Source organism: Hippopotamus amphibius, chromosome 2, assembly GCF_030028045.1.
Source record: "Hippopotamus amphibius kiboko isolate mHipAmp2 chromosome 2, mHipAmp2.hap2, whole genome shotgun sequence".
Classification (NCBI taxonomy): domain Eukaryota; kingdom Metazoa; phylum Chordata; class Mammalia; order Artiodactyla; family Hippopotamidae; genus Hippopotamus; species Hippopotamus amphibius.
The window spans coordinates 45,190,790-45,217,544 of record NC_080187.1 but is presented as its reverse complement, the minus strand read 5'-3'; the positions used below and the strand labels follow the sequence as shown (position 1 = coordinate 45,217,544).

Below are 26,755 nucleotides of genomic sequence, written 5' to 3'. Positions count from 1 at the left end.
GTTAGCTTAGAATTATGTATTTACTCATACCCGGTGCTAGATAGCCTACAAAATTAGCAGAAAAGCAGGAGTGAGTTGTGTCCTCCAGCTTCTTTCCCAGACTTGAGTTTCTCTCAGCTTGACAAGGATAAACTTAGGGAGGAAGCTCTCATACCAAAACATTCTGTCTACTTCAAACAATTTCAAAGATTGGGGACAAAAATGAGAGTCGGATTTAGATTCCAGGTTATGGTTGCATAAAGAGAGAGACCTTTATTTTTTTTTCATTTATTTTTATTTTTTATTGAACTATAGTTGATTTACAGTGTTGTGTTTCAGGTGTACAGCAAAGTGATTCAGTTGTGTGTGTGTGTGTGTGTGTGTATATATATTTCAGCTTCTTTTCCCATATAGGTTATTAGGAAATATTGAATATATAGTAGGTGCTATATATATAGTAGGTTCTTATGCTATATAGTAGATCCTTGTTGGTTATCTGTTTCATATATGTGTGTATATATTAATCCCAAACTCCTAATTTATCCCTCTGCCTGCCAACCTTTCCCCTTTGGTAACCGTAAGTTTGTTTTCTATGTCTGTGGGTCTATTTCTGTTTTGTAAATAAGTTCATTTGTATCATTTTTTTAGATTTGACATAGAAGTGATATCATATGATATTTGTCTTTCTCTGACTTCATTTAGTATTATATTCTCTAGGTCCATCAATGTTGCTGCAAATGGCATTATTTCTTTTTTATGGCTGTGTAATATTCCATTGTGTGTATATACCACATCTTCTTTAGTCGATGGACACTTAGGTTGCTTCCATGTCTTGGCTATTATAAATAGTGCTGCTATGAACATTGGGGTGTATCTTTTTGAATTTGAGTTTTGTCCAGATATATGCCCACGAGTGGGATTGCTGGATCATATGGCAACTCTATTTTTAGATTTTTGAGGAACCTCCATACTGTTTTCCATAGTGGCTGCACCAATTTACATTCCCACCAACAGTGTAAAAGGTTTCCTTTTAGGAGAGAGGCTTTTAGAATGGCCAGAGTAATATTCTAAGAGGAAACTGAGTGTACCACAAGAGCATGTGGAAAGTTCCGTGATTGTGAATTGATTTCAATGCATGTGATCTCAACTTAGTGTACCTCTGTCTGACCACTCATCAGATTTTATTCCATAAGCGTTTACATAACAAAGTATTTCAAGGAAATGATTATTGAGCTTACAAGCAAAATATCATTTTTAAGCCTGCAGAAAACTTAGTTGATGTCTTTTAGGTATAATAAGAAATCCTACAGATAAGCTGGGATTTATAATGGAAAGAAGGCACTTCAGTTTAAATGACAGAATTTTTCTTTGTAAATTAGGGGCTGTCTTAAGTGTGTTTAGAAACCAAATTTCCATACCTTTGGTCTAGACTGAACTCAGGGAATCAGTGAGTGGTTTCACAAAAGAGTAAAATAAAAATTTGACTTAGGTGGTCTCAAACCAATTTTTCTTTTATCTTCTCTGCTTTGGTTCAGGTGTGGATGGAGCATAAGCAGGGATCCAGATGATACCAATATGAGTCACATTTCTAAATCCAGAGATATTATTAACTCTGTTTTCTGTACTGCAACCCAACTTTAGGCCCAGAACTTTTGATTTAATAGAGAACATGGAACCAATGCACTCCCATTCGCAATACATTCCAACTCACAGTGGAACTCACCACCTGGTGATCCCTTTGGGGTCTTCATTACCTGACAAAAGAATATTGGTCTCCTTTGTTGAAAGATGTGAATTTTATTCTTGAATCACTGTTGGCACGCACAGGCTGCAGTCAGAGTAATGTTTTTCCCAATCTCTGCAGGCTTTGCACATTTCTTTCTCATCTTGGTTCTTCCAGCTCACAGTGACTCCTTTCCCATAATTGCTGACTCACTTAGCATCTGTACAATGACATTCATCTTCCAGCTACTGATTCCCATTTTTCTTTTACACACTGTTAAGAAACATAAGAGGAGACTGCTTTGGCCTTGGATTTTTGGTTGACTGTTTAGTAAGTTGGATGCTCACGCTATTTCCCTATAGGTCTGGTCCACGTAATCACTTTTCCTTGTTTTAGATAGAATTACTCTTGTATTTAAAGAAGGTGGTCCTGTTTAGGAAATGGTTTTCATTATATGGATTTGCTGTAGCTCCTCTTATTGATCTATTCTCTTTCCTATAATAAGATGTGTATTTGTTTTTCCTTTTATCAGTTGTCCTTAAACTGCCTATGATGATAGATCCATCTAGGCGCTTGGGGGGGAAGGTGAGTTCTTTTTTCTTTTTAATAAATGCAGGTGAATCAGTCACTCAGGATTTAAAATGGGTCCTTGTTTTAAGGACCACCAAGTACAGGTTTATTTTCACATGTGCAGAATTATCTGGGAAAACTCTTGTGGAGAGAATTTTTTTTTAAGTGCTAGCAGTTGCACTTAGATATCCAACAAGATGCGCTAGACAGAATGTCACTCCCGGGATATGTCCTACTTTTTCTAAAACCTGTTGTGGGCCCGTGAAATACTTTAAACTTTTCAGAACAAAAATGTAATACAAACACCAGGTAGTGATAGTGTCATTTATGATCCTGTTTTTGCAGCTGCAGACTAGAAGCATTTGGGATGAGGTTCAGCTGAGGTTCCCTGACTGGAGAAGAGTTATTTAATCAGGCTTTAAACCACATCAAAGTGTGAGCATGTCAGGCAAGGTGACAGTTCATAACAAATGTTAAGAAATGATACAATGTTATGGCATCTAGTATAAAATATTATTTTATAAAAAGAATGTGATTTTTCCTGGTTCAGTATCTTCCTGTTTACCTTTGATAGAGTGTGCCAAAGTTAGGCCTCTGGATCCTGAAAACCAAATTAAGACTCAAGAATCTCCTGAATTCCACAGCAAACAAAACTCAGCTAACTGGGTTGAGAGAGTACAGACACAAAAATAGTGTGACCATGAGGACAGGACATGCCACACTTGGCTTCCTGATCCAGCTCTTAGAGAACCACCTGACAAACCACCGTGTGTACTTTGGTTTCACTTTTATGTGTCCATCTGGAGACAGTATTAAATAGGGATTGATAGCGTACTATATGCAGCCAAGTGCAGCTGGTTTGAATTGTAGCTCTACCACGACCTACCTGTATGTCCTTGAGTTATTGTGTGGAACTCAGAGTCTCACTTTTGTCATCTATGAAATGGGTATAAAAATTTTACCTCTACCATATGATATTTTTAGATTACACAATCAGAGTGCATGTACAACATACAGTAGCTGCCCCTGGCCAAGAATTCACTCAGTGTTGGTTATTATTTTGAGGTCATCAAAGGATGCAAAACTTCCTTACAGCAAAAGATTTCACATACAGGACTCCCCAGAAAATCATGTGTCTTGTATTGCCTTGAAAGGTCATCGCTAGCTAGCCATGTTTTGCAGGCATTTATAAATGTGACCTTTTAGTGTATACTGTTGTTTAAGGGTAACCGCCAATAATTCCAGGAAGAAACCCGAGAGGTATGTGGCATAACTCCTGGTGGTCACCGGGTTCAGAGTTGAGAGAAACTGATCTTTTTCTCCGGATTGGTTAGACTTTTGGCCTTTTGATTATTATTTGCCCCACCGCTTTTGATGCTTTGGCGGTGAAAGGGGTATTGGTTTTCAGAGGCCAGTGGAGTGTGGGTCCAGAGTAACTGGCAGAAGGGGGTAGGTTTTAGGGGGTCCTATGTTACCATCATGGACTGTGGCATTCACGGCACGGGGCACTCTGCTTTCGCTCTGTATGTGGTTTACCCCACATTTGATGATGTCTTCACTCCTACATCATCCCTGTGAGCATAAATACAAATAGGTCATAAAATGGGAATCAGACTTTCCCATAAATAAAAGTCCTCCCAGGATACTAGCCACTTAACCTATGGCTGTTTCCTGAGCTAATTAATTACCCTCCCACAGGTAGGAACACCACTGATTCAAAAAATCCATTCGTTTCCCATGTTACCTTTCTCACTTTATTTTGGTGAAACTCAGGAAATTTTGAAATTAAATCATTTCTGAAGTTGTGCATTATCAAATGTCACAGTAAAATTATCTGAATGCCTCCTCCTTTCCACGTGTAGTTTCAATTTCCTGAAGCTAATTTCTCCCTTCTAATTACAAGCACTCCAAGAAGAACTAGTTTTTGCAACTCAGCATGAGAGCAAGTAACTTATTTCTTCAGGCTGAGTTGAATGCAGGAGGCTTTCTGAATCTGCCTAAATACAGCTGCTTAAGGTATAAGATAAGTGTTTCCTGTTCTGTTATTACTATTCTAATTTTAGTGCCAAGGATCACTAGGGAAATGGTCTCCCAATGGTCAGAATCTCATGCTTGATATTTCTAAAGGAATTTTGCCCTGGTGATAGGTAACAGGGAAACTTGTGTTTTTTCTTTTTTTTCTCCCTGAAGGGTAACATTTAAAATGTAAAAGTTTTAACTGTGTGTTAAATGTTATTTTAAAATTACAAGGTTGAATTAGACATATTTATCACATCGAAGTGTACTTTTAGGTGTCTTGCTGTTTGCTCATGAAAAAATAAAAACATACATGTTCACTTGAGAGAATTTTGCTTTCCCATAAATAAGTGGCTAGAATGTCTTTCCAGACTGAGCTTTTTTGTTGTTGTTTTCATCCATCACCCAAGTAACTACACTGAAAAGGGAATAGAGATTAGCATCGCATTTTAGGCAGAACTAGAACATCTTATGTTGAGAGTAGCATTCAGAATTTTCCCTGGACTCATTCTAATTTTCCTGACTGTAGCGCATTGAATCTACTAAATTTTTTTGTGGATTCTGTATTAGTCAGCTAAGGCTGAAATCATGCAAATTGTTTTAGAAGCAAAACTTCCCTGCCTCCTGGGATCCATCACATAACCTCCCTCCCTTTCTTCAGAGTTTTGTGCCTTGTCAGGTTCTAAAATGGGTTCCTAACAAGTGTTGTATCAAAACAAAACAAAAATAATTGTGCTTCCATCGTTCTCATGTCTTTCAAACACATGTGGATGCGTTTTAATTCCTCAGTATAAGTTCTTTTGTTAATGCAGCCTTATGAAATACTCAAGATCCTATCTTGTCCCCTGTGGAAACTTCGAAAATGGCAGTAATATCTCTCTTTTATTTTTAATCTGAGAACGTAACAAAAAAGTATAAGAATTCTGTAGTATTTTTCTCTCCCCATCTCCTTCATTTTGAAACCAGTAAATAGGAGCTGCGGCTCTTACTTTAGCAAAATGATGTACTGTCTACGGCTTATAACGGTAGGAACTGCTTAAGTACTTGGCGTGACAGTTGACTCTTGAACAACATAGGTTTGAACTGCGCAGGTCCGCTAATACACAGATTTTTTTCACTAAATATGTACCACACAAGCTGCTGTTAGCTGAATGTATGGATGCAGACCATGGATATGGAGGGCCAACTCTAAGTTATACTCAGATTTTTGACTGCTTAGGGGTCAGCACCCCTAACCTCCACATTGTTCAAGGGGCAAGTATACTTTGATTCAGTTGATACAATGAAGTAAAGTGGATATTAGCGTTCACATTCTAAGTGGGGAAACTGACACTTTGGGAAGTCAATATCACATATGTAGAAAATGAAGGAACCAGAATCTGATCACTGGGCCCCTTCTCATTCTGAGGCCACCCTCAAAACACACATATGGTGAGTGTGATAGGAAAATGTAGTATCAGGTAAAGCAGTGTGTGCAGCTTCATCATTGAAAATTAGCTTAAAGATACCATGTTCTCCCTCTGCCTGGGAGATACCAGTGTGCATATGTGCCCATACAAGGGGGTACAGAGATTGCTACATGCCCCTGTCACACCTCTAGGAAGGGAGCAAGTCATTGTCTCTCCTCCTCCAAATGTTCTGACATCCTTTGCAAATATGCTTCTAAAATGAAGGTGGTAGATGAGAAGCAAAGCAAATAACTACATAAGTTTCATGATAAGTTGCCATATTTCCTAGTTAAGTAAAAAAATTGTCACACCTCACATTGAAGACTGAATTGAGTAAGTATCCTTATTAGAATTTCATGCAAGCACTGAGTCAAATGCCTTCTAGTAAATAACATCTTCTTTGAAAGAGAACAAAAGACCGTGTATATGTACTTGGATTTGTTTTCTGTGTGTTTATTAGTATTGCAGTTCTTTGATGAAAGTATCTCCCATTTAATAGTCTTTGTGATCTTCAGTGCCAGCAGCCATAAGAAATAGGTATCCAATAATTTAATAACTGTTTATTGCAAATTAAGAGCACTCCCATAGCTGTCGGTGCCTGGGTGCCCAGTTTTGGGCTCTGTACCACACCCTCTTCCTTCAAGAACACTGAAAATGGATACTCGGTTTCAGTTGAGACTTGTTCTGTATCCCACACATCCATCCAGAATGGTTAACAATGCTAAGTTCTTTGTTAAATTACAAATCAACTGCCTGGCTAAACAACTGAACAAGGAATGTTCAAGAGCCCTTCAGTTTTGACTTTAGCTGGTTGTACTTTTCTGATGATGATACGAGAGTCTACACAAAGGACGACAGGGCCAGAATTGGGAGCCACTTTATTGAGGAAACTGGAAATCCTCACCCTTCTAAAAACTTACACCGACTAATATCACATTATTTCTCAAAGGTTACATTTTCTGCCTCCCTGAGACTAATGTCACTTCTCCAAGTTGAGAACAAGAGCGGCATTTGGCATTTGTTTATCCCAAACCCAAATCGCTGACCCTTTGTTTTTAGTACTTTGCCCTTTTGCTTTCGCTTTTTTAATTTGCTTGTGACTCTCTGCTTCCCCCATCTTTTTTTTTTTTTGGTACAATGATTCTTACCTTGTCTTTCCCCAGTCCGTTTCTGACCTGGAGAGACGTGCAGCATGTTATTGTAAGGACTTCCCGTGCAGGACATTTGAACGCTAATGACTGGAAAACCAATGCTGCTGGTTTTAAGGGTGAGAACTTCTTTCATATTCTGTCACAGGCAAAATATTTTTATTTTTCCCCCATTTTAAATGGAGAGCAGGAAATAGAACCCCTCCAAAGAAACTTTACATTTTGTACTGACACAGGAAAAGCTTGATCTCTTCGTAAAAAAAAAAAAAAAAAGGCAGATTCCTTTTTTTTTTAATTAAAACAACACATTAAGGCAGATTTCCTTGGCTTCCCACATCATAGGTCAGTTTCTTTAAAGGTAACCAACTTCCAAGTATTGTCGACCTATGGGGCTCCTCATTGGTTTACTGTTTGCTGTCATTGATTATCTGAGTGGTATTTGTAACAATGTTTTTAAAAATTCCTTACCTTCTGGAGTGATTACTTCCAGTTAATAATAGCTGGTGTCTTTTGTTCATTTGAGGATAGCACTGTTAGTTGCTAGGCTATGCTTTTCTGTATATTTTGTTTTTGTTTTTTTCAAAATTTCCTCAAACAGAAAAACAGGCATACTTCTAAGACATTACTTTACATAAACTAAAAGTTCCTGTGGAGCTTTATGACGTGCAGTCGTTTGCAAGTGTGCACAGGATATAATAAGTGCTGGCTGTGTTTCCCATGGCTGGTAGGGATTCTAGTTCCGTCAGACTGTCTTACCAATGGTAGCCATTTTGTTTGTTGTCATCCATAACATATGCTATCATCAAAAGAAAATGATTATTTAAAGCAGATGGCCTACAGTTTAGTATCTTTACTCAGGTTTCAGACAACCTAAATTTTAGTCCATTAATTTAAGTTACAACAAAGATTACTTTTTGTTGTATCTACAGACTTAAATTCACTCCCAAATAATCTTTGTATTGTTATATATCCCCATGGATGAAAAACAGTATTCCATAACAGAAGGAATATCTACTTAAAAATTACGATCTGGCCCTTAGATCACTGGTAATAAGCTGAATAATCCTGGGCAAGTCTTTTAATTTTTCTGGGCCCTAACTTCCCCAACTTAAACAATTTAGAAGCTGAATATATTATCTACATAGGATATCTTACTTATGATTTTAATATATACTTAGTGTATTATACCCAATGTATATAAATATTCATGTTGAAAATGTAAAGTGTAATTTAAAAAATTATTTGCAAGCAGGCTTATTAGAGTCTCATGTTTTGCCGAAACCTATCAATATGCCAGGTAACCAGCACCATATAAAATAATTTTTTGATTAACATCTTCACTGAAGACTCCACTTTTAGAAAAAAAGAATATCCCTCTGCTTTTGAGTATTATCAAATATCTTTCCATGCTTGTAAACTATGTAATGCAGCAGTTTTCAATGAGCTTTTAACCTAAAGCGTTCTAAATACCTGTTGGGATCACATTTTCTCAAGCCCAAATCAATGCACTTGGTCCCAAAATAGCAAATGTTACATGCAGCATCAAAAATATTTGAAATTTCAGTTGTTCTAGAAAATCCAGGATGTAATTTGCCATATGTATGTTTCGTTTTGATTAGCTTACACATGCTTCCAGCTCATACTATATAAGTCCACGCAGCTAAGGGGTTGGGTTTGGGGAGGGGGAAAGAAGGGTTCAAAACATAGCCTTGGCTGTTCAACACTGCAATGAACTTCTTAGTAGAAGGTTCACAGACTAAGTACATTGACCTCCATGAAACTGAGGAATCAACTTTAACCCAAATAAAAGTCTTAGTTTTACTTATTCCTTTCTGGCAACTTAAAAAGAGCAAATGGTTCTAATAAAAAATGCAACTCTTTTGAAAACCTCTGTTGGTTTTGGAGAGGGGGAAGCTGAGGATTTAGACTAAATCATCAGATCCAAACCTGAGTCTGAAGGGGGCTGTCCACTGCTTCTGGCAGGGAGTAAAGAGCATTTTACTATTGCACGTGGCAATATTTAGTATAATATTTCACTCTTCTCTTAGATTGCTGCCAAGAGTAACAATTAAAGTTAGCTTTTTCATAGATGAATTACCCTGAACAGTCTGGACTCTCGGTGGAATTGTTTTGTAATTTTGTTGATGGCAAGCCCCGTGTTTCATCTAAACATGATCATAATAAGAATTTTTTTAGGAGTTATTTTCTTCCCTACTCTGAGCATTCCCATCCCCTCCCTAGTGTCCCACAAATAAAAGTGATTAAGGCAGAGCCTAGTAGGAGAAGTGACGTGCTTTGGGGAAGGAGAGAATGCAGGTCACTAGGACTAGAGAAAGATGGGCTGACTTTTTATGGAATAAGAACTGAACGAAGAAAAAAATAGCCAAGGCTTGGAAGAGGTTCATGCAGTGAGAACTCATATTTTAAATTAGGTCAGCCGGCTTTTGCAGGCCTTGCTTAGCGGGAACATATGGCCAAATGTTTCTTCTTAGGAGAAAACGGAAGTTGCCTGCAAACAGAGTCTGCAGCCCTGGGTGTGCTCCCTCTTACAACTCGGTTTAGTCCTAACGCTGAGTGAGATGTAGGTACGAAACAAATCTAAAGACACCTGTGCTTCCCTGGGCTTGCTTCTGTGCCCTCAGTTTGAGCAATTTAACTTGTCTGAAGAGTGGGTTTTTGTTTTTGTTTTTTTGAAGCCACCAGAATTTCATAAATTGCTTGCCAGGTCATCTTCTGCAATGGGGCCATCAGTATGAACATATGAATTTCCTTCTCATCAGGTAAAGCAGAAGTAGCTCAGAGTAGCAATCATTTAAGTTTTGGGGTCTTGCCATCAATAGACTTGATAGTCTTAGTTCTCACTGATAACTTCACAGAAGCCAACACCCTACAGATCAGTCTTTCCCCAAACCCTGCCAAGTGATTTCACACAATGTCCTTATGGACAGATTTCTGGTCCATCCGAGGCAGAGAAGAGCCAGATATTATAGGAACTAGACTGGGTCTTCTCTCAAGGCAGACTTGATCCTTTCCTACCCACATGTGTTATGGACCTGGATTCCTGGCCTCTGGAAGGGAATTCCTTCCAGAAGCAGCTGCTGGCTTCCTGTTGACTGGCATGGACAGATTGCATTCAGGCAAGGAAGTTGCCCTTGAAGGACTGGCTCTTCTGTGTGTTTCTCTGAGAGCGGAGTTGCATACTGATGAGCTGGGTGCAGAGAACTTTCTTCCCCTTTCTCTGTACTTTCATTATGGTCTCACTCTATAAATGATCCTATAGTGAGATCAGTTCACAGTGAAGGCAGCCCCAAAGCTAGAAGCCACTCATCAACATTTTTGTGCTAACAGTACCTTAATTTTTAACAATGTTAATTGAACTAAGATGATTCTATTTGGCTGGTCTTCAATAATAATAATCTCATAATTAAATTATCTTTTGTAGAAGATTTGTTTTTCAAAATAAACACAATCCAGTGAATACATAGCTATGGAAACGAACTAGACGCTATTTTGATTTGCTCATCCTGTGGACAATCCTTCCTAAATTTCAGACAACACCTTTTGACTTTAAACCTCCTCCAGAGATGCTTTCTTTAATAGTGAATGGAATAAATATCACACACCTATCAAAGAATCTGAGATTATGCATGAGAATAGGAAAGTATTTGTATGAGACCACATGAATAGATGTGGTATTTATACTAGACAACTAAAATCCAAATTCCAGTATTTTGCTACTGACCAACATTTGCCATGCCTGGAGATGACTTTGGCATTAAATTGTTTGTTGGGGGGTTCTTCAGTATTATTTCTTTCTCCTTTTTTCCCCTTTGCTCTTATGAAAAGTCTTTTCTATTTTTTTCTTTTCTACTGTTTTTAATACCCCCCCCCCCCACGCTCCTTAAAGTGTACAAATCAGCCTTAGAAGCGAGTGTTTTTGCCATCTGGGTGGTTTTCCTCAAGGAATTTAATTTGTGCAATCTCTTCATTTATTTATTCACAAATATTTCCTGTGCACTTCAGCAGGCCAGTCCAACACGTGTTGAAGTGCCCCCAAAGAGGAGAATTAGAAGGAAATGTCTGGTGCCCCTTGGCTTTGCCTACTCTGCTCTGGCTGTGCTATGACTGACATAAAGAAACAGAAATGTACGCTGCAATTTTTTCTTCCTTCAGTCAAGCCCAACCGATCTACCAGGTCCATGTTTATAAAAGTGCCGATGATCTTCTCTCATCATCTAAAATGCAGCCCAGCCTGAGCAGCAGAAGGCATCTAATGAGAGACTCTCTCTTGTGGCGTGCCATGTACATTTTGACCAGCTCCGTTTGTGCTTGTAGGGTATATGGATCCTAGAGCCATGCGGAGGACTTGAATTCTGCGTTCTTCTAGCATCCATGGCTCATATCCTTTCAGGAAGAACTTAGCTCTTTGTTATGAGCCCCTCCCTCCTTCTGCTTTCACCTGCGGACCCTGCAGATCCCCCACCCCTCTCTCCCTCAGTCTCCTGGGCTGTGCTCGCTGAATCTTTCCCCCACGTCCATATCTCTGGTTTGCGGATGCAGTCATGAGAAGTATAACTGAATGCATGCAACATCGGTGCTGTAGTTTTTTTCAAAGTGTCTGTATTTGGATATGATGACTTGATATTATACAGTTAAACTCTCTTAACTCTAGGAACAGGAATAGACGTCAGATAATAAATTAGGAACTTCTGTCATCTTTACTAGGCGAAAGAATGAAAAAAATGTCATTGAAAATCAAAAATGACAACTAAGTGAGCGAGGTTACCACGCCTTCCATTTCACTGCCCTCCCAGACTATGTAAGTCTCTTTTTTTCTACCAGCATGTTGCTGAAACCTCCCCATCCCCCACTGACTCTTTCTTTGACCACAACTAAACTACTAGATTTTTTTTTTTTAATTTCTAACTGATTTCCCACCATGGGGAAAACAATTGACAGTCTAACATGACTTCTTAGCCTCAGAGGCCCTTAACTTTTAATAACCTTTATTACTTTTAATTGCCATCATTTTATTTCCACTGGTAGGGCTGGTAATTTTAAGATATTCCAATACATTTTTAATACCTACCTGTCTTGCTTTCAGTTTGTAACACTTATTAAAAAGAATTAGATGTGCTGAAGCCATTAAGCATGCTATGTGTTGAACTGAAACTAAAGGGTTTGAAATTGTGGTGGTATTTTTTTTTTTTTTGAGTATATAAAGTGATATCTGATATATTATTGTTTGAAAGGGTAAAGCTATATTGTATTTTATTATTTCATTGTACAAATAATATTTTATCTTTGCCACCTAGCATGCTGATGTGATGTTGGTAGCTCCAATTAGTTATGTAATATACCTTATTTGGAAATCTGCACATCATGTTTTCAAAGAAAGGTCAAAGTGAAATGTTATTCATCTGGTCAGTGTCAGAGGGGGTATTTGAATCAGATGCTTGATTTCAGTCCCGATCCTATTTTGAGAAATAAGGCATTTAGTTCTTCTCTTCAAATGCAGAGAGGGATGTAAATACATTTGATCCTACCTAATAAAATTTGCTCCCTAGAAATGCCACCTGATTTTCTTTCAGGATTCTATGTTTTATTCCATTGTACTCTATGAACTCATACTCATTTAATATACATTAACTAAAAACCTTTAATTTTTGTATTTATTGATCATTGAATATATGAGCTTACCTTCTTGATAAGTTATTTTAAAAAAGATATGAATCATACATAATTTAAGGCTTTTACCTTTATTCTCTTGTCTGGTGGATGACTTACCTAAATATCTACTGGGAACAGCAATGTAGAACCCCTGAGAGCAATCTGCCTGATCATTGCTTAATCTGGAGTCCTGTCTCCAAAATGTCCAGTTGCCCCTTCAGAGTCTTCTATTCATACCTACTAAATATGTGAGATTTAGAAATATTTTCTGCAAATGAAAAATGTTTTCTCTGCACTGGTCTTTGAATGGTAGTGCTAGGTTTGTGGGACTTTAGGGGTATTTTGTTTTGTTTTGTTTATCCCTAAATACAAAAGTTTTAAATGCGTGTGGTTTCACACTTAAATCCATCTTCAAAACAGAATTAAAATGATGGTTGTACTATACGTCTATTATCTCTTTACCAAATATAATTAGTTAATGAAGGGAATTATGTTTGGAGTAGTTTTGTGGTTTTGCCACAATCTTAAGAACTTTATTCTAGTAGAGAGTCTGTTATTGATATTTTCTTTGGCCTTTGAGGAAGCCAATTAAAGTTTTTGTATCTTGGGTTTTTAGAATGTGGGTAACAAATACCAAACATAATGAGAAGGCTGAGTTGAATGAAAAGTGCTTTGAAATTGGAAAATACCAAACATAAAAGGAGTCCTGACAAAGAAAAGAGTCTTGACAAAGAAAAGAGTCTTAAAAGTGTATTTTCACATGTCACAGCTTTCTACTGTGAAATGAGGATAAAGATATGGAACTACGCTCTGAATTAGAATGCTGTTTTGCAGTTGAAATTAATTAAATTACCTGAGTTGGCAAGAGAAAATGTATTAAGGACTTTGTAATGAAATTATCACAATACATCTTCATACCTTTTATCCCATAATCGCATATCAGTGCAATCTGTAATCATATATAAACACAACTATAATTAAATTATGTTTTGCAAATTAATGTGTAAATATCACCTTGACTTCAACCTGCTAAACTTGGTAAGTTGTAATTATTTCAACATAGATTGGGATTGACATGTATACATTAATATGTATAAATTAGATGACTAATATTTCAACATAGGAACAAATGACAGAAATCTGAACTGACTGTAGCTATCAATGTTCTATCAACTCTTTAGTCATTAATATACAGTATAAAAGCTGTGAGCATAAAATATGATTTTTTAACACTATGCAAAATTTGTATATTTAAGAGAGAGTTGATGTATCTTTTTGTGTAATTACCTGATAAAACTCGATTTCGCTAATTCTAATGAGGCTGGACTTCTTTAGGTATTTTTAAAACTCTTCTTTCAGCAATTGGGTTTGGCTATCCTTTGTGGTAGCAAAGCTTGATATTTTATGGTTACAACTGATATTTTATGCAAAGATAAAAATCATCAAGCCCTAAATCCCATAATTACAAGGGGCCAATGCTGTTTTCAGGCCAAAAGTGTATTGTAACTATACAGTAATGAAATGGATTCCTTTGAATCACTAATAATTGGATTCTGAATCCAGTTACAAAATAAGATGCCCCCAAAAGATTTAAGCCAAGGCAGTCTTATTGGAATATACATACATACACATACACATTCTCCTACAGAGGCTCAAACAAGAGGTTTTGTTTATTTAAAACAAAAAACTCTCTCAGCATAGTGGTTTGGAGCATGCACCCCAAAGTCAAATAACCTGGGATTGAGTCTCAGCTTTGTAAACAAATAAATAGTACATCTAGGAATCCACATACATTCTTAACTTTATTGGAGTGAGTTTACATATAATAAAAAGCACCATCTTAAGTGCACAGATGTATATGTCTGTGTAACCATCACCACAATCAAGGTATGGAAGATTTTCATCACCCCAAAAAGTTCTTTTGTGCTCTTTCTCATCCCTTATCCCACCCCCAACCTCACCCTATGCAACAAGACGATTTTCTGTCACTATAGATTAGATTGTCTTTTGTAGACTTCCATGGAAATAGAATTAATTGAAATTGGCTTCTTTCTCTCCATGTATTTTTTGAGGTTCATTCATGTCATTAAGTTTATGAGGAGTTTATTCCATTTTATTACTAAGTAGTGTTCCACTGTATATATAGGAATGTACCACAATTTGTATCATCATCCACTTTTTCATGGATAATTTTATTTTTATTCTTTATTGAGGTATAGTTGATATACAATATTATATAAATTACAGGTGTACAACATAGTGATTCACAGTCTTTAAAGGCTGTACTCCATTTATAATTATTATAAAATGTTGGCCATATTCCCTGTACAATATATCCTTGTAGCTTATTTATTTTATATACAGTAGTCTGTACCTCTTAATCCCCTACCTCTATCTTACCTCTCACCTTTTCTCTCCCCCACTGATAGCTACTAGTTTGTTCTCCATATCTGTGAATCTGGTTTTGTTGTTGTTGTTGTTATATCCGCTAATTTGTTTTATTTTTAAGTTCCACATGTGATATACAGTTTTTTTCTTTTATCTATCTGACTTATTTCACGTAGCATAATACCTTCCCGTTCCATCCGTGTTGTTGTAAATGGCAAAAATTTATTCTTTTTTATGGCTGAACAGTATTTTATTTACACACACACACACACACATACACACACATACACACATATATACTCCACATCTTTTTAATCCATTCATTCATTGATGGACACTTAGGTTGCTTCCATATGTTGGCAATCGTACATAATGCTGCTATGAACATTGGGTACATATATCTTTTTGAATTAGTGGTTTGGTTTTCTGGATATGTACTCAAGAGTGGAATTACTGGGTCATATGATAGTTCTATTTTTAGTTTTTTGAGAAACATCCATACTGTTTCCCACAGTGGCTGTACCAATTTACATTCCCACCAAGAGTGTACGAAAGGTTCCCCTTCCCCTGGATGATTTTATTGTTTCCAGTTTGGGTTGTTGTAAGTAAAGCTGGTATGAATATTCATGGACAAGTCTCTTTGTGGACAAATTACAACTTTTTAAACATTACAGTCAGAAAAGACCTAATTTAGGAGTGAGGAAAAGATGGCGGCGAAGTAGAGAGACGTGGAGTGCATCCCTCCCCACAGATGCATTGGGAATGCACGGAAGGATGCAGTAATTCTCACAGAGAACCAGCTGAACACCAGCAGACGGCCTCGGACACCAGATGGGACTGCGGGGAGCCCGACATAGCCGGTAGGGAGGCATCTACGAGGGCTCAAAGAGGGTGAAGCTGCGGAGCTGTGGCAGACGGGAGGGAGTGAGAAACATACGGAGGGTCCGCAGCGCAGCTCAGCGTTCCCGGACCAAGACATCGATCCGCGGCTGAACGGAGGGTCCAGGAGCGGGAGCGGGGGAGCAGGAGAGCTGGTTCAGTGTGGGAAACATTGTTGCCGGTAGGGTGACGGACCGAGAGGACAGGAGGGAGGAGGCCTGCGGAGAGGAGTGCCAGTTCCTGAGAGCTGCCCGGCCATGATGGCGGCTGGAGGCTGCAGGCTCACTGGCGGCTGGGAGGAGCCACGCGCATAGCCTCTCTCTCTCTTTCCGCGCCTCTGCAACAGGCAGTGGAGAGACGCCCTGCGGGCCACCTAAGGCGCTCAGGGATAACAAGTACCCTCAGGCACTCGGGTGGGGCTAGATTAAAACCCCTTGCAACGCCAGCAGCAGGGAGGCTGCCGAGAGAAGAAAAAAAGAAAAGAAAAGAAAAAAACCCCCGAGAGAGGCCCAACTCTAAGACTTTCTGTTTACGCCTGAGCCACCAGCGCCCTCTGCAACAGGCACCTACAAGCCTGACTGAGACATCAGTGCGCCACTGCTCACTCCCTCCCAGGAGAAGGAGCCACTGTTGTACCCTCTCCCTCCCCACACACCGACACTTACAGACGAACAATAAAGGAACCTCTGCTGGTCACAGAATAACGCAAAAAAACCCAAGGACAAGCAACCCCAAAAGTTTGGACAACCATGAGGAAACAAAGAAACACCATGCAGGCAAAGGAGCAGGAAAAAAACCCACAAGACCAAATAAATGAGGAGGAAATAGGAAAAATGCCTGAAAAGGAATTTAGAGTAATGATAGTAAAAATGATACAAAATCTCAATAACAAAATAGAGAAAGTACATGAAACAGTTCATAAGAACTCAGAAAAACAAACAGCAATGGATAACAAAATAACTAAAATTAAAAATACTCTAGATGCTATAACCAGCAGAATGACTGAGGCAGAAGAAAGAATAAGTGAGTTGGAAGATAGAATGGGGGAAATAACTGCCACAGAGCAGGAAAAAGAAAAAATAATAAAAAGATTAGAAGACAGTCTCAGAGACCTCACTGATAACATTAAGCGTACCAACATTCGAATTATAGGCATCCCAGAAGAAGAAGAAAACAAGAAAGGGTCTGAGAAAATATTTGAAGAGGTTATAGTGGAAAACTTCCCCAACATGGGAAAGGAAATAATTAACCAAGTCCAAGAAGCACAGAGAGTCCCATACAGAATAAACCCAAGGAGAAATACACCGAGACACATATTAATCAAACTAACGACAACTAAACACAAAGAAAAAATATTAAAAGCAGCAAGAGAAAAGCAACAAACAACATATAAGGGAAAACCCATCAGGATAACAGCTGACCTTTCCACAGAAACTCTGCAGGCCAGAAGGGAATGGCAGGATATCCTGAAAGTCCTGAAAGAGAGAAACCTACAGCCAAGAATACTCTACCCAGCAAGAATCTCATTCAGATTTGAGGGAGAAATCAAAAGCTTTCCAGACAAGCAAAAGTTAAGAGAATTCAGCACCACCAAACCAGCCTTACAACAAGTGCTAAAGGAACTTCTCTAAGTAGGAAACACAAGAAAAGGAAAACACCTACAAATACAAACTCAAAACAATTAAGAAAATGGTAATTGGAACACACATGTCAATAATCACCTTAAATGTAAATGGATTAAATGCTCCAACCAAAAGACACAGACTGGCTGAATGGATACAAAAACAAGACCCTTCAATATGCTGCCTACAAGAAACCCACTTCAGACCAAGGGATACATATAGACTGAAAGTAAAGGGATGGAAAAAGATATTCCATGCAAATGGAAGTCAAAAGAAAGCTGGAGTAGCAATACTCATATCAGACAAATTAGACTTGAAAGTAAAGACTATTAAAAGAGACAAGGAAGGACACTACATAATGATCAAGGGATCCATCCAAGAAGAACATATCACAATGGTAAATATCTATGCCCCCAATATAGGAGCACCTCAATACATAAGGCAAATGCTAACAGCTATAAAAGGGGACATTGACAGGAACACAATAATAGTGGGAGACTTGAACACCCCACTTACAGCAATGGACAGATCATCCAAACAGAAAATAAATAAAGACACACAAGCTTTAAATGACACATTAGACCATCTCAACTTAATTGATATTTATAGGACATTCCATCCAAAAACGACAGAATACACGTTCTTCTCAAGTGCACACGGAACATTTTCCAGGATAGATCACATCTTGGGTCACAAATCAAACCTCAGCAAATTCAAGAAAATTGAAATCATATCAAGCATCTTCTCAGACCACAACGCCATGAGACTAGATATCAATTACAGGAAAAAGACTGCAAAAAATACAAACACATGGAGGCTAAACTATTCACTCTTAAACAACCAAGGAATCACTAAAGAAATCAAAGAGGAAATCAAAAAATATCTAGAAACAAATGACAACGAAAACACAACAACCCAAAACCTATGGGATGCAGCAAAAGCAGTTCTAAGGGGGAAGTTTATAGCAATACAGTCCTACCTTAAGAAACAAGAAAATGATCGAATAAACAACCTAACCTTACACCTAAAACAACTAGAGAAAGAAGAACAAAGAAACCCTAAAGTGAGCAGAAGGAAAGAAATCATAAAGATCAGAGCAGAAATAAATGAAAAAGAAAGGAAAGAAACCATAAGAAAAATAAATAAAACTAAAAGCTGGTTCTTTGAGAAGATAAACAAAATTGATAAACCATTAGCCAGACTCATCAAGAAAAAAAGGGAGAAGATGCAAATCAACAGAATTAGAAATGAAAAAGGAGAAGTCACAACGGACACCTCAGAAATACAAAAGATCATGAGAGACTACGACAAGCAACTATATGCCAATCAATTGGATAACCTGGAAGAAATGGATACATTCTTAGAAAAATACAATCTTCCAAGACTGAACCAGGAAGAAATAGAAACCATGAACAGACCAATCACAAGTACGGAAATTGAGGCAGTGATTAAAAATCTCCCAACACACAAAAGCCCAGGACCAGATGGGTTCACAGGCGAATTCTATCAAACATTTCGAGAAGAGTTAACACCTATCCTTCTCAAACTCTTCCAAAATATTGCAGAAGGCGGAGCACTCCCAAACTCATTCTACGAGGCTACCATCACCCTGATACCAAAACCAGGCAAAGATGTCACAAAAAAAGAAAACTATAGACCAATATCACTGATGAATATAGATGCAAAAATCCTCAACAAAATACTAGCTAACAGACTGCAACAGCGCATTAAAAAAATCATACACCATGATCAAGTGGGGTTTATCCCTGGGATGCAAGGATTCTTCAATATACGCAAATCAATCAATGTGATACATCATATCAACAAATTGAAGGATAAAAACCATATGATCATTTCAATAGATGCAGAAAAAGCTTTTGACAAAGTTCAACATCCATTTATGATAAAAGCTCTCCAGAAAATGGGCATAGAAGGAAATTACCTCAACATAATAAAAACCATATATGCAAAACCAAAAGCCAACATTGTTCTCAATGGAGAAAAACTGGAAGAATTCCGCCTAAAAACAGGAACAAGACAAGGGTGTCCACTCTCACCAATATTATTCAACATAGTTTTGGAAGTTTTAGCCACAGCAATCAGAGAAGAAAAAGAAATAAAAGGAATCCAAATTGGAAAAGAAGAAGTAAAATTGTCACTCTTTGCAGATGACATGATATTATATATAGAAAACCCTAAAGACTCTACCAGAAAACTGCTAGCACTAATTGATGAGTTTAGTAAAGTAGCAGGATACAAAATTAATGCACAGAAATCTCTTGCATTCCTATACACTAACAACGGAAGAGCAGAAAGAGAAATTAAGGAAACTCTCCCATGCACCATTGCAACCAAAAGAATAAAATACCTAGGAATAAACCTGCCTAAGGAGGCAAAAGATCTGTATGCAGAAAACTTTAAGACATTGATGAAAGAAATCAAAGACGACACAAACAGATGGAGGGACATACCATGTTCCTGGATTGGAAGAATCAACATCGTGAAAATGTCTGTACTACCCAAAGCAATTTACAGATTCAATGCAATCCCGATCAAATTACCAATGGCATTTTTCACAGAACTAGAGCAAGAAATCTTACGATTTGTATGGAAACGCAAAAGACCCCGAATAGCCAAAGCAATCTTAAGAAGGAAAAATGGAGTTGGTGGAATCAGGCTTCCTGACTTCAAACTATACTACAAGGCCATAGTGATCAAGACAGTATGGTACTGGCACAAAAATAGAAAGGAAGACCAATGGAATAGAATAGAGAACTCAGAAGTAAGCCCAAACACATATGGGCACCTTATCTTTGACAAAGGAGGCAAGAATATACAATGGAAAAAAGACAGCCTCTTCCATAAGTGGTGCTGGGAGAACTGGGCAGCAACATGCAAAAGAATGAAATTAGAACACTTCCTAACACCATACACAAAAGTAAACTCCAAATGGATTAAAGACCTACATGTAAGGCCAGACACTATCAAACTCCTAGAGGAAAACATAGGCAGAACACTATATGACATCCATCAAAGCGCCATCCTTTTTGACCCACCTCCTAGAATCATGGAAATAAAATCAAGAATAAATGAATGGGACCTCATGAAACTTAAAAGCTTTTGCACAGCAAAAGAAACCATAAACAAGACTAAAAGGCAACCCTCAGAGTGGGAAAAAATAATTGCCTATGAAACAACGGACAAAGGATTAACCTCCAAAATATACAAGCAGCTCATGAAGCTTAATACCAAAAAAGCAAATAACCCAATCCACAAATGGGCAGAAGACCTAAATAGACATTTCTCCAAAGAAGACATACAGATGGCCAACAAACACATGAAAAGATGCTCCACATCACTAATCATCAGAGAAATGCAAGTGAAAGCCATAATGAGGTATCACCTCACACCAGTCAGAATGGCCATCATCACAAAGTCTGGAAACAACAAATGTTGGAGAGGGTGTGGAGAAAAAGGAACTCTCCTGCACTGTTGGTGGGACTGTAAATTGGTACAGCCACTATGGAAAACAATTTGGAGGTTCCTTAAAAAACTACAAATAGAACTACCATATGATCCAGTAATCCCACTACTGGGCATATACCCAAAGAAAACCATAATCCCAAAAGAAACTTGTACCATAATGTTTATTGCAGCACTATTTACAACAGCCAGGACATGGAAGCAACCTAAATGCCCATCAACAAATGAATGGATACAGAAGATGTGGCATATATATACAATGGAATATTACTCAGCTATAAAAAGGGATGAGATGGAGCTATATGTAATGAGGTGGATAGAACTACAGTCTGTCATACAAAGTGAAGTAAGTCAGAAAGAGAAGGACAAATATTGTATGCTAACTCACATATACGGAATCTAAAAATGGTACTGTTGGACTCAGTGACCAGAACAAGGATGCAGATACAGAGAATGGACTGGAGAACTCGAGGTATGGGAGGGGGTGGGGGGTGAAGGGGAAACTGAGACGAAGCGAGAGAGTAACACAGACATATATATACTACCAACTGTAAAATAGTCAGTGGGAAGTTGTTGTATAACAAAGGGAGTCCAACTCGAGGATGGAAGATGCCTTTGAGGACTGGGGCTGGGGGGGGGGGGGCTTGGGGGGGGGAGTCAAGGAAGGGAGGGAAGATGGGGATATGTGTATAAAAACGGATGATTGAACCTGGTGTACCCCCCCAAAAAATAAATAAATTAATTAAAAAAAGAAAAGACCTAATTTAAACAGAGACTTTGAGGAGTAAGGAAGTGATCCGAATGCCTAGCCAGATGTAGAGCATTTCAGGCCAGGGATACAACACATACAAAGACTTGGTCCAGGAAAAGCCAGGAGGCCATCTATCCTAGCTGGAGTGTGTGTCAAAGGGAAGAATGAGGAAAACAGTATCATATACAGGATTGAGCATAGTTCTCCCTTCATAGTAGACACTCAAGGAACATGATCATCTACTTGTTATGCATTGTTCTCATACAGCATTTAATGTTGAATTAATAAACAGTTAATATTCTGTTAGAATTTTTTGTATGATAAAAATGGAGATAGATAGATAGATAGATAGATAGATAGATAGATAGATAGATACATACATACATACATACATACATGCATGGAGCTGTGGCCATTAAAGTGCTGTGTGTAACTTAGGAATGAAACTAGCTCTACTCTCCCTTGCACATATGACACCCACTACTTTATATTTATGTATTTCTTGTAACACTTCTGTCCTCCTCTATGTAATCTATTTAATTTGGGTTCTTATTACCATTGGCCAATGATTTTAGTTAGTGATTCTGGATAAAGGGTTAACTTTCTTATTTGTGTTCTCTGCTTTCCTAGAAGATTATTTGGATTTCAAGAAACAGTAGATGGGCTGGAAAGTTTTGAACAAAGCATACTCTGCTGACTGTGAGTGACTTGTGTTAATGACATGTACGGAACCTAAGAGGAGCATAGATAAGGATAATGAGAGGGCAGAAGGTGTTTGAGAACCTTAGAGCTACTCCTGGGAACCAGAACTTGTCAGAAGTAGTTTCTAGAGGAGTTAGTTTAAACAGATGTATTATTGTTTCTTTGTATCTCTTGGAGGATTAAAACTGGATGAGACAGCTGTGGGGAAAGCATTGGTCAGGGTAAGGGAGAAGAGAGAGAGGGCCCAGTATGCAAAAAGGGTGGTGTGATGCGATGAGGGAAGTAATTTAAAAGAAACTGAGAGAAAAGCTACCTGAATCCTAGAGTTAGGAGTTCTTATTTGATTTGAAAAATATGTTGGGGCCACTGCAGTGGTTTGAGAAAGTGAGTTGGATGATAGTAATGCCTTTCAAGAAGGTTGATTCCAGCTGCTTTGATGTCAGTTTTCTTTTTTAAGCTGATGGTATAAATCCATGGGTCCTATGATATGTGCTACAAAATGACACGCGTAGAAGAAATTGACTTGCTAAAATGGATGAAAATGCTCTTGCAGTGATCATTTTCTGTCATCTTAGTATGCAGTTGTATATTCCTGACCTCAGGGACTGTGACATTCAGTGAAATTTTTTATCATCTCTGGGTCTCCTCCTAAATGAGGAGAGTTATAACATTGGTATATATAATCATCTTTGCTAAATTCTTTTTTTAGAAAAAGAAGACAAAGAAATGGTTTTTGAAATGGCTCTTTAATAAACCCAGGGCAAAGGATGTGGTGACGAGATTGCTTCTTGAAAAGTGTCAGGCCAGAAATTGTACTTTGAGAAGTCACAAAGTTCCTTTGACCCAAGTCTTTTTGTTGCTCTTTATTGTCCACCATGACCTTCAGAAAGCCATTTAACTTCCAATATTTGAATTATTTTCACATACAGTTGTGGTCTTTGTATTTGCCATGTCACTTTACAGAGATTTAAAGAAAGCAAGTGACATAATTCTGGTTAGCCTCTTGAGTTGCTGTGAGACTCTTGCAGGTAGAGTGACAAAAGCATTTACAGTTTATAAATGACTTTTCCCTTTCTTAAGTTTTACATTAATATTCTTTCTCTTGGCTGTGAAGCAAACTTAGAATCATCTATCGTCCTAGGAAGCTTCATGACTTTTCTGAACCTGCCAGAGGCTACAGCGTCTATGCTTTCTTAATATACTGTGTGGGATGGTTTTGTCTGGAAATCTTTTGTTTTGCTTTATATGTTTTGCCCTCAGAAGTACCTTTAGAGCCAAGGTAAAAGATACGTGTCAAGCTTTGTTCCAGAGTTCAATATTATGCATCTTAGAAGCATAAAACTCGCGCTAAATTCCAGCCAAATATGGCTAAAGAATCAGAGGCGATACCTGAAAATGCAAAAAATGTCTATGATTGTATGATAGGGCTGCCATAGTTCATTGCACAGGTTACTAAGTGCACAAGGGAATCAAATGAGGGGACTGGGTGGAGACTGAAATATGACCTGTGGTTTACTCACCAAGCCATGTGCCCCAGAGTGGGATGGTGTCCACCTAAGGAAAGAGGCATCCGTCTCTAATTCACATAGTTCCCACATAGGCAGCCCTGCTGCATGGAATTCTGTTGTAATTTCTCCCACGATTGTCAAAGGCATGGGTATCTTTTAAAAGGTATCTCTCCAGAGATGGTTTTGGTTATTTTAACCTTCATCTATTGCTTCAACCTTGACATTGACAGAACCTTCATTAGCAAGGTTACTGTAGTCAAATAGAGTTTTCCAATATCTTTTTTGTCACAATCTTTATTGCCAGCTCTCTAGACAAAGTTTGATGCAAAATCTTAGAATTTTGAGAGAGTGTGTTAAGCACATATCCGTTTCTCTCTTCATATTCTTTCTACATTCGGCCTTATTTTGTGACTGAAAATGATGAAAACTTAACGAGTTCAAATGTATAATTATTTCCTGTGGAGCCAGTAGGAGAAGATTCCTACTTGGGGTAATGAGTCCTTATAAAAATTGACATATGGAGGATACATAAGCACAGGCATAAGGCAGTGATGAAAAGGCTTTATGTGATACTTCCATGATTGTCATCAAGCTGTCTTGTGAAGGTACTCCCAACAGACCGTCTTTTCTACCAAGGAATAGAGCTTTGAATGTAAAGGGGGAAATGTGATTGAGGTGCACGGGAGGAACTCTGTCATTGAAATTAGTACATGCCTATCAGTTTGGACTCTGGCATTAGCATTCCAAGCACAGACTGCAGCACCAATCCCCTGTCCCCCATCAGCGACAGGGGGATCTAACTTGCTGTGACCACAGTGAGACCGTGCCACATGGGCACTGTTCCCACTGTGAAAAGTGGTTCAGGATCAATAAGATAACCCAAATGAATGAGAGGGAAAGGGACCGTATTACATCATAAAGATGGCTTAGCCCATCCTTTTTTTTTTTAATCCAGAGAGATCTTTATATACATGCCAGTGTCTACAATAAAAACCAGACCCAAAGATTCAAAAAGAAATCCTGAAAATTAGTCCTGCCCTAATTCTATGCGTAACTTCCTAAGGTCACTGCGTCTAGGAAGGTACAGTTACACATGCCAGGCGATCACTTTGCAGAATCCATCTGGATAATCTTCTGTAACATAAATAGATCCAGACTTTTTTTCCCTTACTTTTTCTCAATTCAGACTCTTTACACATGTTCACATCTTGCTAGCCTTAGGCATTTCAAAGCAATTAAACTTCTATCACACATCCCAGTAATAGTTTCAACAGGCTTCATTTTATGGTGTTCTACCAGAAGACACGGTACACCCTGAAGTTTCCAGAGTCATCTTTTTTTTTTTTTTTTTTTTTTTTTTTTTTTTTTTTTTTTTTTTTTTTCCAGAGTCATCTTTGAAAGAGCCAAAAAGGAGGGTATTGTGATCGCTGCTGGGTGTTAACAAATGGGAAGCTGCTCTCTGCCACTCAGTGCTGTGCTTCCATCTGTGCATGCCTGCTTAGCTGTAATAAAAAAATGGCCTCAGCATGAATATAAAATAAAGCGTCGTTACCATATTCACAATATCTTCTCACTCAGGGAAAACCCCCGACAGAAATGACTGAAGAAGGTCATTTCTCAGCAAGAATAGGGGAAAGGGTTATGGGCCAGATGTTAACTTTCCTTCCAAACTCCACATGTTTCTTTTTCTGCACATGATATTTTCATGAGTCTTGAAGAAGAGAGCAGTTTTTAATCAGCTGATTTGCAAAAGGCAGAGAGGATAAAAGTATTCCAGTGTTCATTTGTGATAGGTAGATAAATTCCCAAAATGTCCCCCACACCTTCGCTACCTTGCTATTCCAAGAATTTGTGATTGAGTACCTTAGTTGAAAGGAATACTGTGTGTCTATGACAATGGTCATCACTGAGTACATATATAATACATCAAGATTTTGAACACTTGGGATCAAGTCCCAGTGACCTTAGGAGAATTTTTTCTAATATTCATGAAACTTAGTTGTTTCAGCTGTAAAATGTGAATAATACTATCTTGCTAGGATTGTTCTAAAGATTTCATTAGCTAATATGTAAAAGAATGCATATGTAAGATATTTTTACCTCCCATACAAAATTTCTTCTAAGCATCTTATTTTGGGAAGCATGTTTGATACATACTTGATAAATGCACTGCAGTTGTAGAGGTGGTAAGATTTGGAAATAAATATCAGTGCATTTACTATTTTCCGCATTGTAATTGAGCATGATTTTGTATCTCAATCAAACACTGATTCTATCCTAACAATGCATAGAACTTAACTCTTTTTTTTTTCTTTTTTCTTTTTTTAAAAAAATAAAAAAAAACAAACCCTTGTGTGGAGGGCTGACTTTCAATAGATCACAGCGAGGGAGCTGCTCTGCTACATAGGAAACCGGACCAGAACTTAACTCTTTAAGTGACGTGTATCCAAAGAGGAAAATACCTAGACCAACCTGTGCTTGAAAAATGAGAGATGTGCACTTATAGATTAATTGGGAGAACTTTATCTTCTTAAAATATTTTTATAAGAGAAGCAAAAATGTTTTTGGTAGCCCACATGAAAAGATATTGGCGTGATCTTATGTATAACCAACTTACTTCTTGCACTTCTGGCCTGAGTATTTGTGAATCGTGCCTGCAGAGACTCAGGCCCTGTATTGGAGATATTAGCTTCATTAACCAGGCTTTATCGACTGGGCTTCCAGGAAAGATGCTAGCCTGTATACCCTCAGGAGTTCTCAAAGTGGGGTCCCTGGACCAACAATATTGACATAACCTGAGAACTTGTTATAAATGCAAATTCTGGGTCTTACCTCAAAACTACGAATCAGTGGGGGTACACAATGTGT

General features: G+C 38.0%; 1 protein-coding gene across 3 annotated transcripts in view; it reads left to right on the top strand.

Moving 5' to 3' along the window:
- Positions 1–26,755, top strand: part of PCSK5 (proprotein convertase subtilisin/kexin type 5) — a 453,108-nt gene that overhangs the window by 221,649 nt on the left and 204,704 nt on the right. For 2 of the 3 annotated variants that reach the window (XM_057721743.1, XM_057721745.1), the window contains exon 10: positions 6,900–7,003. In XM_057721743.1, the coding sequence (XP_057577726.1) occupies positions 6,900–7,003 (104 nt within the window). Of the gene's footprint in view, positions 1–6,899; positions 7,004–11,609; positions 11,696–26,755 lie in introns of those variants that run through there. The other variant, XM_057721744.1, reaches the window with a different exon arrangement.